The 15,918-nt window shown below is 49.4% G+C and overlaps 1 protein-coding gene across 14 annotated transcripts in view; it reads right to left on the bottom strand.

Annotated features, from left to right (window-relative positions):
- Positions 1-15,918, bottom strand: part of kcnab1a (potassium voltage-gated channel subfamily A regulatory beta subunit 1a) — a 568,613-nt gene that overhangs the window by 89,839 nt on the left and 462,856 nt on the right. For all 14 annotated transcript variants that reach the window (XM_085990340.1, XM_085990337.1, XM_085990333.1 and 11 more), the window contains one exon: positions 13,466-13,503. In XM_085990340.1, coding sequence (XP_085846466.1) covers positions 13,466-13,503 — 38 coding nt within the window. The remainder of the gene's footprint in view (positions 1-13,465; positions 13,504-15,918) is intronic.

Raw genomic sequence — 15,918 nt, 5'->3', positions numbered from 1 at the left:
GCGGGCTCAGCAGGCCAATTAAGGGCCACCCAGCAACAGGTGACGTCACAGATTGATATTTCATCTGTCAGCGTTTCACAGTTGTTTGAAGCTGTCAAACACTGACAATCTGTACTCCAAGTTAATTCCTTCCTCTCAGGATGATTTAGAAATCTCACCGGAACAGAAAGCTGAATGCTGCAATTTTTGACAGATCACGGCCATTCTGCTTTCTGTGCCGGTGAGATGAGGGACTCCCGAGACCTGAAGGAAGGAAGGCTGTAAAGGTAAGTAAAACTTCTTTAAACACTTTAAACACACCAAACACACTTACCTCTGCACTCATGCACCCATCACTCACCTGAACACTGGACATCTCAACCCCTCCAAGCCCTTCAGCCCGACGGCCCGCCTCACTAACTTGGCGTGGTTTGGAGCCGTCGGGAATCCCACACTTCAAGAATGAAAATAGGGATTAGGCTAAAAACTGCCTGTTAACTACCTGTTAACAGGCAGTTAACTGGCACTAATCCCCTTCCCGCCTCAGGGAGGCGGGTCCCAGTGCGGGGCGGGTACCCGCCTCCTTTGAAACTGGCATGGAGGCGGGTTGGGGGCGGGATGGGTTCGTGCCCCCCGATTTCGGGATTTTAACCCCCCACACGCCTCCAATCCCGCCTCCACGGCCCAATGAAAATCCTGCCCTTGGAGTTTTATTCCTTTCCCAGTTCATCAGCCGTTCTGTATTCATTGAGATAGAAACAAATGCCTGAAGACACTGCATAAGTGACCTTACAGATGCTGGTCCAGGATTAGCATTATTGAAAGTTAACAAAGGCCGGAATTTTCACCACCTGGGCGGTCGGGTGCAGGCAGTGGCCATGGCGGATCGCGACCCTGTTGCTGGCTCCATCCCGCTGCACAAAACGACTTTACGTGAATAGGGCCTATTAAGCCCGCCCTGCACGTTACCCGGCCCAATGAAATGGTGCGGGTCTGCTGACATCATCCATGACACGTTTTCAGCCGGGATATTTAAAGGGGCCATGGCCACATTACATTTGAAGGTTAATCTAAAATAGTGCAGTCAGTGCACTACAGCATTGGAGTGCTGCAAACACTTTGGAAATGACTGCACAGAGGCAGAGGGCTGCACCCAGGTTCTCCGATGACTCCCTCCATATGCTTGTGGAGGGAGTCAGAGCATGTAAGGAGGTCCTCTTCCCTTCCAATGGGCGAAAGAGGCCTCTCCAGGAGTCTGAAACAGCCTGGTTGCAGATTGCAGAGGAGGTCAACAGCAGGGATGTGGTCAGGAGAACCTGGGTGCAGTGCCGCAAACGTTTCAATTATCTTATTAGATCAGGAAACATGAGTGCAAAGCCACACTCAGCTTCATCCTGCTGTGCCTCTCATCACATCCCCATCACTCTGCCTTTCCAACCCTGCTCACACCAGCATACCTTGCATGTCCACCCATCCCTCTCTCTCTATCTATATTATCACATCTCCATCTGACTAGCCACCCCACACTCACCCTCATCCTAATGCAATCATACCAACTAACAACACACAAGAAGGCCACTTGGCTTTGGCACCCCACTCCATCATAGTCTCCCTTTAAAGATCTAACCCATCCATTCCTTACACTCATTCCATCATTCTCACTCAACCTTCTCTTCTTTCCCACCTTGCAGGAAAAGAGAGCACACAATAAGAGAGAGAGGAAGAGAAGCGGAGGTGGGCCTCCATCATTTGCAAACCTTACAACGGCAGAGGAGGCTGCTTTAGAAATATCTGGAGTGGCCAAACAGCTAGAGGTGGAAGATGGAGAGAGGGGGACATCTCAGCAACCTGGTGACAGAATTACATATCATACAGCTATATGGCATACAGCAGTCACTCATGCGGGGACTGATGTCAGCAGCCACTGAATGGTCATCATGTGCATAATGGTATCTGTACCTATTCTTCATATGACATATCCAACTCATCCCTTTACTCTCCCACAGGTCCATCAAGAGCCCCTCCCCCTTGCCCCCCCCCCACACTGTACAGGAGGAAGAGGAAGACGACTCTTCAGCTCCAGCATCTGAGGGTGCACTGTCACCAGACATAAGCGCACCCAGCATCAGCGGCGATGCGCACACTTGGGTGGGGCCCATGTGAGATAGAGTAGTGTTGTCACCTGGTGTCTCACAACTCACAAATGAGCATCAGCAGATGGTGGAAACAGGGACAACAGTGGAGAGTCTTCACCAGAGGGCGCAGGACACTCCTAGCTCTGCTCAGCTGCATGCAGACGCTGAGCCTCGGGGGCCAGCCAGAAAAAGGGTGATCCTGGAGGTGCAGGAATAAGTGCATGGGGCTCTGACAGGTCTTGGGACTGCGATGTCTGCAAATGTTCAGAGAATGGAGGAGTCCATCTCCAACATGAGCACCACCGTGTCGCAGGCAATGGCGACTGTAGGCTCCTCCATGGATAGGATGGCCACCTGCATGGAGCAGCTAAAGTACCACTCACAGGAACACATGGTCTCTATGGAGAATAGATGGCAGAGGCTCATAGACCTCCTCCCTAGGAGGGATGTCAGGGTAGACATGGGTCCTCATGGCCCCATTGATGTGCAGCAAGGTGCTCTCCAGCTCCTTGGCAGCAGGGAATGAGCAGGCTGCCTCCACTTCTGCTGAAGCCACAGGGGCAGCACCTCTTAGAAGCAGCAGAAGAAAAAAATGACACGCAAGTAGATTCACAAGGGTAGCCACTTGGGTGTTTTATCCAATGTTTATGTAAAGTTTCTGTTAATGTGCTGTCAAACGTAAAATTCTTTATTTTCAACACTTTCCGGTCTTGGACAGATTTGTGTGCACCTTTGGAAGTAGCTTAGCGAGTTGCAGTGAATGGTGAAACATAACGGTACCTCCAGCAATGGTGGCGAGTGTGAATGGAATGGCTTGGACATTGTTGGGATTCTTTATGGGGTTGGTGTGGGGTGGTGCCAACTTGGCGCATCATGTGGCAGCTATATGGGTGTACAGTGTAAAGTTAAGTACATCTGGCCATGGTGAGGCCATCCTTGGCCTCCAGGGCAGCAATGTGCTCGGGTACGGATGCCTTCTGTCCTGTGCAGCATCAGGTGATTGCGGAGCAGGTTGGTGTTGTTGTTGGTGCTGCTGGTGTTGGGGCTCATCGTGCAAGGATGCTAATAGGCACGTTTTAAAAGCTTTTGAATATAGTTTTTTTAATTTACTAAGAAACTGACTACTGTACACCAATGTACCAAATGGTTCTGTCATTTTCAGTTATTTAAAATCGGATTACTCACAGGTGGTGGACGACATACTCTGATTAAAAATGCTTATTTTTTGTGATTAATCAAACTGTACCAGGTTACCACTCTTAAATATATCAAGGAATATTTTTTAAAGCAAAACATTTTTTTTTAAATTACGTTCTAAAACGCTGCCCGATTGCCCTGATTCATGTCAGAGTTTACATTCAGTGATATGCAAATCAGTTTGAGCAGAAACTTGAGAACAAAACACTTCTCAAAACTAGCACAATTTTGGGTGCAATTTGTGGTCGGATCTGCGATTGTGGCCAATGTGGAAGGTTCCTATTTTGCTACAGGATCACCTGTTGGTGTTCCAATCCATGAAAGCCATGTGGAAATTATGAACAACTTTACTCCATTAGCTCTGAATTGAGACCTTAACTTACTTTTGCAAAAATGATTGTAGTCTTCATGTGAGCCATTAAATATATGTAACCTCAAATGTATTTTGTGTAAAGGGACACTGCTAATAGCATTAGTCTCAGTCTGCAGAATTAGGGAACTGAATCAGGCCCTCTCTATAGATGAACCCTATGTGATTTCTTGTCTCATAGTTCTCAGAATTCATTCTAAATTATTGCTGAAAACTATAACTCAGTTTCCTTTTAGGGTAGGAAATTGTGGTTACATCATTTCCTGCTCCTCTCCATAAATTTAACCGTGAAAGAAGGCTTCATTTCTTGGATGCCTGCAGAACACTCCAACTCTGCATTAATCAAACTGAACAATTCTGTAAATCATGGCAATTCATCTCCTATGGCCCTAAGACCCTAAGAAAACCATTAGCTAAACAGCATATAGTTATATGAATAGTAGAAAGCATCTTGCATTATTATCTTTCTGGCAGAGTGCCCAGGATCAAATTAAGCAATTCCATCCATTCAACAGCCACATCTTGCACCTCCCTCTATCAGGTGGCCATCAATGTTATTTGCAAAGCTGTGACATGAAGCAATCCCCATCCATTTACAAAGCATTACACCCTAGACTTAACCTCGCAAGAACTTTGCTAGATCAGTCTTTTTAGCTGGTGTTGAAACTCCATTGCAAGATCCTTCCTCCTCCTAGTTGGCAATACCTCAGTATGCATCTGCTATATGTGGAGAATGCTGAATGAAGAAGAAATATCAGTTACCGACCTTGGTAAAGTTTACTTCATTCCGTGAATGAATGGATTGCCCCTCTCTGCCTTCCCTCCTATTGATCCCCACAGCCTCTGATTGGAGTTCCATTTCCAACTCAGGGTGCACCACCTAGTTAGACTCTGTAGCTATAAGTTAAAGTCAACTGATAATCAATTATGCTGCTTCCCTTTTATGGAGGGCAGGAAAAACAAAGACATCTCGACAAACAACCATATGACATCCCTTTCTGCAATAATACCCAAGGGTTTGTAAAGAATGTATTATTTTGAAGAATGAAGACTCTGCCAAAGTAGGGAATCTAACTTTTCTTCAATACTCTTCAGTTCACAGTTTAAGAGTTCATTAGGTTTTGCAGCATAATTAATTTAAGGTTTCATTTTTCTGTTGATAGTTAGAAGGATGGCACCAACTACTTACCACAGTAGGAATGAAAATAATTACCACAGGGCCCACAAAACTGGTAGATAATTGCACAAATTGAAGGATTGCGTGGGAACCATGTATCATATTTGCATAGACTGTCCCTACAAGATGGGTTTCCAAAACCTTCTACTAATTCTGTCTCTGCTGTGTCATAATGTGCAGTGGAGGAGGATAGTTGCAAAGATGCTGATTTGGCACAAACTACATTGCTAATGACATTTGAAAATAGCAAGCGCACTGCTGGGTTAATAGCAGGCTATTTCTAATTCTTCACTTAGTTGTCAGTTAGATAATATTTGTTTTTTTTAAAAATACTGCTGTGGCGGTACCACCGGGTGTCCCTTACTTATAATGTACATAATTCACTTTAACTTAACTATGTATGTATATAACTTACCTGTTCGGGCCGTTGCCCCTTTAAGAATGCACTGACGTCACGTCGCGCATCACGTGACTCACCCAGATGCGAGCCGGCCCAGCGCGGCCTTCCACTCCCGCGACGGTCGCCGGCACAACTCGGCCTCCCGCTCCCGCGGTGGCCGCCAGCCCGGTTCGGACTTCGGCCGCAACGGCCAGCCTCAGTGCCGGGTAAACGCGCCGACGTATTGACGCAGGTCACATGACCGCCCAAGCGCGGGCAAATGTGTCGACATCACAACAAGGTCACGTGACCACCTAAGCGCGTGAAAACGTGACCGAGCGTGATGACGTCATCACGCTATCCACGGGACTGCGGACTCAGTCCTCGTGGCGTCCCCACTGGGGAAAGACCTGTTCCACGACTCTCCTGCATCGTTCCACGTTATTTGCTGTACTTCATCTAATTCAACATTAAAATCCAGTTTGTTGTTCTTCCGAGTCAAGCACCGTTATTTGTTAGGAATACGCCTATTCCTACATTGGTGACCCCGCCTCCGTGAACGTTTTTCATGGAAGAAGCGCACAGCCTGAACCTTGTCTTCACAGAAGACGACCGACGTGCACAGCCGAATTCGTCCAACACCTACATTGGTGACTCAACGACGAGAGCACGGCGAGCAACAACCGACGAACACCAATTCCTACATCGGCGACCCCGTCTTTGCGAACGTCTTCGCAAAGGAAGCGCAGCCTGGAGGTGAGCCCGTTTTTCACGAACGAAACGCAGCTGGACCCCGATTTTTGTGAACGATTTTCACAAAAGAAGCACGTCATGGAAGCATCAGCCATTTCGCTGTCGCTACCGCAATACAGGGAGCAGCAGCCACCCTCGTGCTTTCTTCAGGTAGAAACCCCGTTCGCCAAGAACATCGATGCGGCGCAGACCACGCACCTGCTTACGGTCTCCGTATTCGACATTTCTACCGCCACTCGGATCGTCCGCCTCCACGACAGCTCCCAACGCAACAGCAAGTATACACCCCTCCAAGCGCGGGTTCCGCAGGTTTTTGGGCCCTCAAGATCAGAGCGCGCCCCCGCGGAGATGCCACGAGGACTCGCTCCTCACGAACCACGAGGACTCACTCCTCACGACCCACGAGGACCCATCCCTCACCAACCACGAGGACCCATCCTTTACGAACCACGAGGACGCACTCCTCGCGACCCACGAGGGCCCATCCCTCGTGAACCACGAGGACCCATCCCTCGCAAACCACGAGGACCCATCCCTCGTGAAACACGAAGACTCATTCCCCGACGACGACGCACCAGCCTGCTGGTTGTGTTACCTACCACGCTTTTCAGCGAGACAGAGAAGCGTCGCTGCCCTCCCGGCAGTTTTCTCTCTATCGAAATCAACAACAACTAGAAGCGTTGCTGCCCTCCCGGCAGTTTTCTACTTAAATCAACAACAACTTGAAGCGTTGCCGCCCTCCCGGCAGTGTTCCCCCTAAAGCAACAACAACTCGAAGCGTTACCGCCCTCGCTACAGTGTTCCCCTCAACAAACGCTAACATCTTCTGACGCTGCAAACATCGACGACGGGTCCAACGGGCATTCCGCGGCCGCGATCGGCTACGCGAAAGTTGCTGTCATCACCAATCACTGATCAACGCAGCAACGGTTCGCTCACCTGTTGGCAAGTTCACTGACCTCGCCCGCCAAGTCCTCCTGGATCGCCCGTTCGACGTTCCTACAGATTTTGTCAGATTGGGGACTTTTTCCAACATCAACAGAGCCATGGTCCGCGTATGCCCAACCTGCCAGTCAGCTGTTTCGCCCCGGTGCCCGCTTCGAACCACGGGCTGTAGAGATCACACGTCACCACGGTCTTTCACATGGCTGAATGCGTTTTGTTCGCCATGACACCACGATCCTTCGCATGGCTGGATACGTTTTATCCGCCACGACGCACGCAAGGATCCGCTCACGGCCAGCGCCTTTTGACCTCGCCCGCCAAGCCCAGACAGCACGACCGCTGAGACCACCCATCATCGTTACAGCACATCAGTACGATTGTCCGCCAGACCACCAGCTCGTCAGACCACTTCGTCTTTTGACTTTCGTTAAAGCGAATTCTGGGGGGACGCATGGGGCGGTACCACTGGGTGTCCCTTACTTATAATGTACATAATTCACTTTAACTTAACTATGTTTGTATATAACTTACCTGTTCGGGCCATTGCCCCTTTAAGAACGCACTGATGTCACGTCGCGCATCACGTGACTCACCCAGATGCGAGCCGGCCCAGCGTGGCCTTCCACTCCCGCGACAGTCGCCGGCACAACTCGGCCTTCCGCGTCCGCGATGGCCGCCGGCCTTGTTCGGCCTCCTGCTCTCATGACTTCGGCTGCAACGGCCAGCCTCAGTGCCGGGTAAACATGCCGACGTATCGACGCGGGTCACGTGACCGCCCAAGCACGGGCAAACGCGTCGACATCACGACGCAGGTCACGTGACCACCTAAGCGCGAGAAAACGCGACCGAGCGTGATGATGTCATCACGCTATCCACGGGACTGCGGACTCAGTCCTCGTGGCGTCCCCACTGGGGAAAGACCTGTTCCACGACTCTCCTGCATCGTTCCATGTTGTTTGCTGTACTTCATCTAATTCAACATTAAAATCCAGTTTGTTGTTCTTCCGAGTCAAGCTCCGTTATTTGTTAGGAATACGCCTATTCCTACACTGCAACAATTTTCTAGTTGTCTAAATATGACACCAACAAAATGCTGGACTAAATTTTCTATATTGGCCCAGAAATTCGGGTCTCCACGGGTGAGTACGCACGGGGTACTCACCCGTAGGCCCAATGGAAGTGCCGGTTTTGTGCATGCACTGCGCATGCGCAGGAAACCGGAACTTCCGTTCCCGTAAAGGAAAGGGTTCAGAGGTCGAATGCGTACGCCAGAGAGGCAGCGCGTGCGCATGGAACTTACGTTTTTTTTGCAGGTTTCTCCGGGAGGGTAAGTCTCTGTTACACATGTAAAAAGCAGGCACAAGGCCTGCTTTTAACAAGGTACAGTAAGTGGTGAATTAATTAAAATTAAAACATTTTTTCCACAGGTTTATTATTTTTAAATACTTTAAAGAAAGGTAAGTTTATTTTTAGCCCCGTTAGAAAATGTAATTAATTTTTTCAAAAATTTAAATGATTGTTTAAAATAGTTATTTTATGTCATTTATAGTTATTTTTAAAATGTGATTTTTTTTTCTAATTTATTTGACGTTTTAGTGATGTTTTAGGGCTTATAGCATTTAGAGTTTTGACAGCTCTTCCTGTCAATTTTATGAATGGGCATTTCCCTGCAACCATTGGCTCTCCATGGCCCACGTGATCCCAGGGGACGCTTCGAACTAACTGCGCCCCTGGGATACGCAAGCACTGCGCGCCGGCAGTTGGAGCAGGCCCAGGATTGGAATCCCACGCGGGCCCACAGCTCAATGGCTGGTGCGCTAGGTAAGTGCAGGTCGGAGTCTTGCACCCGCGGGAAGCCTCCGACCCGAATTTCTGGGCCATTATGTAAGTGATGCTATATAGATGAGAGCTACAGTGGAAAACTAGAAGGTATCAGAAGTGGCTGAGAAGGTTTTGTAGTGCCCAGTGGCAAAGGCTCCACACTTTACAATGACATTAAAAAAATAACTTGATATGTTTATCAAATTATTAAAACACATTTATAAAATGATGTTTCATTACAGTAGACTGGAAAAAGTCATTGGTAATAGAAACGTGATGGTTGGACAGACGTAAAGTACAGATTCAGAAAAGATGCTTTGAACCTGTATGAGAATAACAGATATAAGTATGTTTTCTGTCTAATGCTTCAGAATAACAAAAATAATAGAAAGAACTGAAATTCCTGGCATGGGAAAGATTGCAAAAATGTTGGTAGGGGGTGGGAAAGAAACCACTAACCCTTTGCCCTTGATTCCAATCAGGTGATGGTGGATGGGACTTCCACCTGCTGCGCACATGTCTATGAGAGATGTTCAAGGCACATCTGGAGAGGTTCCTGGGATATCCCAGGAATTCTGCCCATTGTGCCTTCATTAGACCCTACAGAAGCCACGCCTAGTGAGAGCAAGCATGGGTTCTGTACTGGGACTTAAGAAACTTTCATCTTCAGCCTCTAGCTCCCTGTCACTTAGATTTCCTGGTACTCCTTCAGAGAAGATGCTTCTGTTCCACCTCTACAGGTACACCAGGTGCCTCTGTTCTACCTCTACATGTGCACCAGGTGCCTCTGTTCCACCTCTACAGATACACCAGGTGCCTCTGTTCTACTTTTACAGGTACACCAGGTGTCCCTGTTCCACCTCTACAGGCAGGTGCCTCTGTTCCACCTCTACAGGTGCACCAGGTGCCTCTGTTCCACCTCTACAGGTACACCAGGTGCCTCTGTTCTACCTCTACAGGTGCACCAGGTGCCTCTGTTCCACCTCTACAGGTGCACCAGGTGCCTCTGTTCCACCTCTACAGGCAGGTGCCTCTGTTCCACCCCTACATGTGCACCAGGTGCCTCTGTTCCACCCCTACAGGTGCACCAGGTGCCTCTGTTCCACCTCTACAGGCAGATGCCTCTGTTCCACCTCTACAGGTGCACCAGGTGCCTCTGTTCCACCTCTACAGGTACACCAGGTGCCTTTGTTCTACATCTACAGGTGCACCAGGTGCCTCTGTTCTACCTCTACAGTTGCACCAGATGCCTCTGTTCTACCTCTACAGGTACACCAGGTGCCTCTGTTCTACCTCTACAGGTACACCAGGTGCCTCTGTTCTACCTCTACAGGTGCACCAGGTGTCTCTGTTCCACCTCTACAGGCAGATGCCTTTGTTCCACCTCTACAGGTACACCAGGTGCCTCTGTTCCACCTCTACAGGTGCACCAGGTGCCTCTGTTCCACCTCTACAGGTACACCAGGTGCCTCTGTTCCACCTCTACAAGGGCACCAGGTGCCTTTGTTCCACCTCTACAGGCAGGTGCTTCTGTTCCACCTCTACAGGCAGGTGCCTCTGTTCCACCTCTACAGGTGCACCAGGTGCCTCTGTTCTACCTCTACAGGTGCACCAGGTGCCTCTGTTCTACCACTACAGGTGCACCAGGTGCCTCTGTTCCACCTCTACAGGTACACCAGGTGCCTCTGTTCCACCTCTACAGGCAGGTGCCTTTGTTCCACCTCTACAGGTGCACCAGGTGCCTCTGTTCCACCTCTACAGGTGCACCAGATGCCTTTGTTCCACCTCTACAGGTGCACCAGGTGCCTCTGCTCCACCTCTACAGGTACACCAGGTGCCTCTGTTCCACCTCTACAGGCAGGTGCCTTTGTTCCACCTCTACAGGTGCACCAGGTGCCTCTGTTCCACCTCTACAGGTGCACCTGGTGCCTCTGTTCCACCTCTACAGGTACACCAGGTGCCTCTGTTCCACCTCTACAGGCAGGTGCCACTGTTCCACCTCTACAGGTGCACCAGGTGCCTCTGTTCTACCGCTACAGGTGCACCAGGTGCCTCTGTTCCACCTCTACAGGTACACCAGGTGCCTCTGTTCCACCTCTACAGGTGCACCAGGTGCCTCTGTTCTACCTCTACAGGTGCACCAGGTGCCTCTGTTCCACCTCTACAGGTGCACCAGGTTCCTCTGTTCCACCTCTACAGGTGCACCAGGTGCCTCTGTTCTACCTCTACAGGTACACCAGGTGCCTCTGTTCTACCTCTACAGGTGCACCAGGTGCCTCTGTTCCACCTCTACAGGCAGGTGCCTCTGTTCCACCTCTACAGGTGCACCAGGTGCCTCTGTTCCACCTCTACAGGTACACCAGGTGCCTTTGTTCTACATCTACAGGTGCACCAGGTGCCTCTGTTCTACCTCTACAGGTGCACCAGATGCCTCTGTTCTACCTCTACAGGTACACCAGGTGCCTCTGTTCTACCTCTACAGGTACACCAGGTGCCTCTGTTCTACCTCTACAGGTGCACCAGGTGTCTCTGTTCCACCTCTACAGGCAGATGCCTTTGTTCCACCTCTACAGGTACACCAGGTGCCTCTGTTCCACCTCTACAGGTGCACCAGGTGCCTCTGTTCCACCTCTACAGGTACACCAGGTGCCTCTGTTCCACCTCTACAAGGGCACCAGGTGCCTTTGTTCCACCTCTACAGGCAGGTGCTTCTGTTCCACCTCTACAGGCAGGTGCCTCTGTTCCACCTCTACAGGTGCACCAGGTGCCTCTGTTCTACCTCTACAGGTGCACCAGGTGCCTCTGTTCTACCACTACAGGTGCACCAGGTGCCTCTGTTCCACCTCTACAGGTACACCAGGTGCCTCTGTTCCACCTCTACAGGCAGGTGCCTTTGTTCCACCTCTACATGTGCACCAGGTGCTTCTGTTCCACCTCTACAGGTGCACCAGATGCCTTTGTTCCACCTCTACAGGTGCACCAGGTGCCTCTGTTCCACCTCTACAGGTACACCAGGTGCCTCTGTTCCACCTCTACAGGCAGGTGCCTTTGTTCCACCTCTACAGGTGCACCAGGTGCCTCTGTTCCACCTCTACAGGTGCACCTGGTGCCTCTGTTCCACCTCTACAGGTACACCAGGTGCCTCTGTTCCACCTCTACAGGCAGGTGCCACTGTTCCACCTCTACAGGTGCACCAGGTGCCTCTGTTCTACCTCTACAGGTGCACCAGGTGCCTCTGTTCCACCTCTACAGGTACACCAGGTGCCTCTGTTCCACCTCTACAGGTGCACCAGGTGCCTCTGTTCTACCTCTACAGGTGCACCAGGTGCCTCTGTTCCACCTCTACAGGTGCACCAGGTTCCTCTGTTCTACCTCTACAGGTGCACCAGGTGCCTCTGTTCTACCTCTACAGGTACACCAGGTGCCTCTGTTCTACCTCTACAGGTGCACCAGGTTCCTCTGTTCTACCTCTACAGGTGCACCAGGTGCCTCTGTTCTACCTCTAAAGGTGCACCAGGTGCCTCTGTTCCACCTCTACAGGTGCACCAGGTTCCTCTGTTCTACCTCTACAGGTGCACCAGGTGCCTCTGTTCTACCTCTACAGGTACACCAGGTGCCTCTGTTCCACCTCTACAGGTGCACCAGGTTCCTCTGTTCTACCTCTACAGGTGCACCAGGTGCCTCTGTTCTACCTCTACAGGTACACCAGGTGCCTCTGTTCTACCTCTACAGGTGCACCAGGTTCCTCTGTTCCACCTCTACAGGTACATCAGGTGCCTCTGTTCCACCTCTACAGGCAGGTGCCTTTGTTCCACCCCTACAGGTACACCAGGTGCCTCTGTTCCACCTCTACAGGTGCACCAGGTGCCTCTGTTCCACCTCTACAGGTGCACCAGGTGCCTCTGTTCCACCTCTACAGGCAGGTGCCTCTGTTCCACCTCTACAGGTGCACCAGGTGCCTCTGTTCCACCTCTACAGGCAGGTGCCTCTGTTCCACCTCTACAGGTGCACCAGGTGCCTCTGTTCCACCTCTACAGGTGCACCAGGTGCCTCTGTTCCACCTCTACAGGCAGGTGCCTTTGTTCCACCTCTACAGATGCACCAGGTGCCTCTGTTCCACCTCTACAGGTACACCAGGTGCCTCTGTTCCACCTCTACAGGTGCACCAGGTGCCTCTGTTCCACCTCTACAGGTACACCAGGTGCCTCTGTTCCACCTCTACAGGCAGGTGCCTCTGTTCCACCTCTACAGGTGCACCAGGTGCCTCTGTTCCACCTCTACAGGTACACCAGGTGCCTCTGTTCCACCTCTACAGGTGCACCAGGTGCCTCTGTTCCACCTCTACAGGTACACCAGGTGCCTCTGTTCCACCTCTACAGGCAGGTGCCTCTGTTCCACCTCTACAGGTGCACCAGGTGCCTCTGTTCCACCTCTACAGGCAGGTGCCTCTGTTCCACCTCTACAGGTGCACCAGGTGCCTCTGTTCCACCTCTACAGGCAGGGGCCTTTGTTCCACCTTTGCAGGTGTGGGAGTAAATGTACCAGAATTGAGGGACCACCTCAACTTGGAAGTGTACATTCCATAACAGATACAAATATGTCTCAAATGACAATTGCAACATAAATGTTAGTTCCAAATATACTACAATAACTTCATTCTTTAAAAATGACACAATGTCATACTCTTAAGTGAATAAAACTGTTCTTACCTCATCAGAAATCTGACCTCCAAATGTCACCCAGGTTCCTAGAAAGAAAAAAATATACAGAAATTATTTGTCAAGTCAGGTGTTACTGCAGGCGACATAGATAAAATGAGCTGACTGTTTCACACTGTATTTTTTAAATACATATTTAATTAAACTTACCTTCTGGCATATGCCTAATATGTTATGTACATAATATTACTCAATAGCAATCTTTATCTTTAAATACGTCTCTGGCCTTGCCCCTTCCCATCTTCATATCCATCTCCAGCTGTACAACCTCCCTCCCCAAACTCTTCATGCCTCTGACTGTGGCCTCACGTATAACCCCCCACCCCGCACATCACATGATTGAAAGTCATTGCTTTCGGCCACCTAAAGCCCAGTATCTGAAAGTCTCTCCCTAAATCTCTCCATCTTTAACTGCTTTAACCCTCCTTAAAACCCACTACTTTGCCCAAGCTTTTGGTCTCTCCTCCTAATCTTTCCTTCAAATCAAATCAAATCAAATCAACTTTTATTGTCATTGTTAGTGCACAAGTGCAGTACAACGAAATGTAGGCTTGCGGCTCCCGAGAGTGTAATTTTAGATTAAGACATTTGGCTCAGTGGCCATTGTAGATCAACAGCCTTTACACTCACAAAAGATGCAACACATCAGGGCACATTATGCCCAACCCACTCCAAACTCAATGACAGTTGTAGACAGGGAGTGTCCTTGAATTCGAGACAGTCACTTTACCAGTTTTCTCATATCAGCTACATAATGGCATAATTTGATTCCAACACATCATGCAACAAAGCTGTGCATAATTAAACAATCCTATTGCCTTTGTAGTTAGTCTGTTGATTATATTGCTATATAGCTAGCCATTACTTGCTGTGCAGTGAAACAGAGATATCTCCAACCAGAACTCCATGGAGCTATTGGATAGCACTCAAGATTGAAGACCAATCTTCAGTGCTCTGTGGCTATTGTGTCACTTTCCACTGAGGCTGATCCTGTGCAGCCTCTTACCACAGAATCAGATGAAAATGTATTCAAACTGTTGTGTATGTTATATATTTCAGAATGATCTTTTATTAGTGATGTCAATTTCCATTTTGAGTACAATTAGAGACACATGCTGCATGTGTGGTCACCTCGGGCATATGAGGCATCCAGGACCTCCCAAATCATGTACATCATAAGCTTCAGCTATATCCCCACATTGAACTATACTGGTTTCTCTTAAATGCTTAAGAAAAGCAAACACAAAAACGGAGAGATTTAACCGTTCAGGTATAATTATAGGCCAACTGCACCACAAGACTTAACTCCCTTGAAGACTGAACTTCTTCTGAAGCTAAACTTCATACTCTCCTGGCTTTTCCCACTCCACTGGCCTCACACAGCTAAATCCACTTATGGAAGTTGCCTTTTTGCTCTGAACACAAGTTAAGCATGTGGGAGAAAGCCTAAACTGTAACACAGAGTTTTTCAATAGCTCTTCTTTGTGGTCTAGCAATGCCAATATGGATCCTCAAACAAAAACTGAAAATGCTGGAGAATCTCAGCAGGTCAGGCAGCATCTGTGAAGAGAAAAACAGAGTTAACGTTTCAGGTCGATGACCTTTCATCAGAACTGGAAAAAAGCAGGAAATGGAACAGATATTTAAGCAAGTGTAGGGGCTGGGAAATGGGGGAGGGGAGGAAAGAACAAAAGGGAAGGCCTGTGATAGGATAGAAGGCAGGAGCGATTAAGAGACATTGAGAGGCATTAAGAGATATTCAAGGCAAATGGAGATGGTAATGAGACAGGTTAAGAAACAAAGGATGGCTCTAGATGAAGTGTAAATTGCGCTGGCGGAATGGAAGACAGTTGCCATGTGGGAGAGAAGAACAGAGCAAAAATGTGGATAAAAAAAATATATATGATAGGGGCCGGGGTTATGATCTGAAATTGTTGAACTCTATGTTGAGTCCAGAAGGCTGTAAAGTGCCTAATCGAAAGTTGAGGTACTGTTCCTCGAGCTTACGCTGAGCTTCCGTGGAACAATGCAAGAGGCCGAGGACGGTGAGGTCTGAGTGGGAGTGGAGCGGTGAATTAAAGTGACAGGCCACCGGGAGCTCGGGGTCCCCCTTACAGACTGAACGGAGGTGTTCTGCAAAGCGGTCCCCCAATCTGCATTTGGTCTCCCCAATGTAGAGGAGACCACATCGTGGGCAGCGAATACAGTATACTAAATTGCAAGAAGTACAAGTAAATCGCTGTTTCACCTGGACGGGGTGTTTGGGGCCCTGGGCAGTGGGAAGTGGGGAGGTATAAGGGCATGTGTTGCATCTCCTGTGCTTGCACAGGAAGGTGCCGAGCGAAGGGGAAGGGGTGTTGGGGGTGATAGAGGAGTGGACTAGGGTGTCGCGGAGGGAGCAGTCCCTACAGAATGCTGAAAGGGGAAGTGAATGGAAGATGTGT

Source organism: Somniosus microcephalus, chromosome 6 (genome assembly GCF_052327205.1).
Source record: "Somniosus microcephalus isolate GS21.2 chromosome 6, FLI_Smic_1.0, whole genome shotgun sequence".
In the NCBI taxonomy this organism is placed as follows: Eukaryota; Metazoa; Chordata; class Chondrichthyes; order Squaliformes; family Somniosidae; genus Somniosus; species Somniosus microcephalus.
The sequence above is the reverse complement of the archived record's forward strand: the minus strand, read 5'-3'. Positions and strand labels throughout refer to the sequence as shown.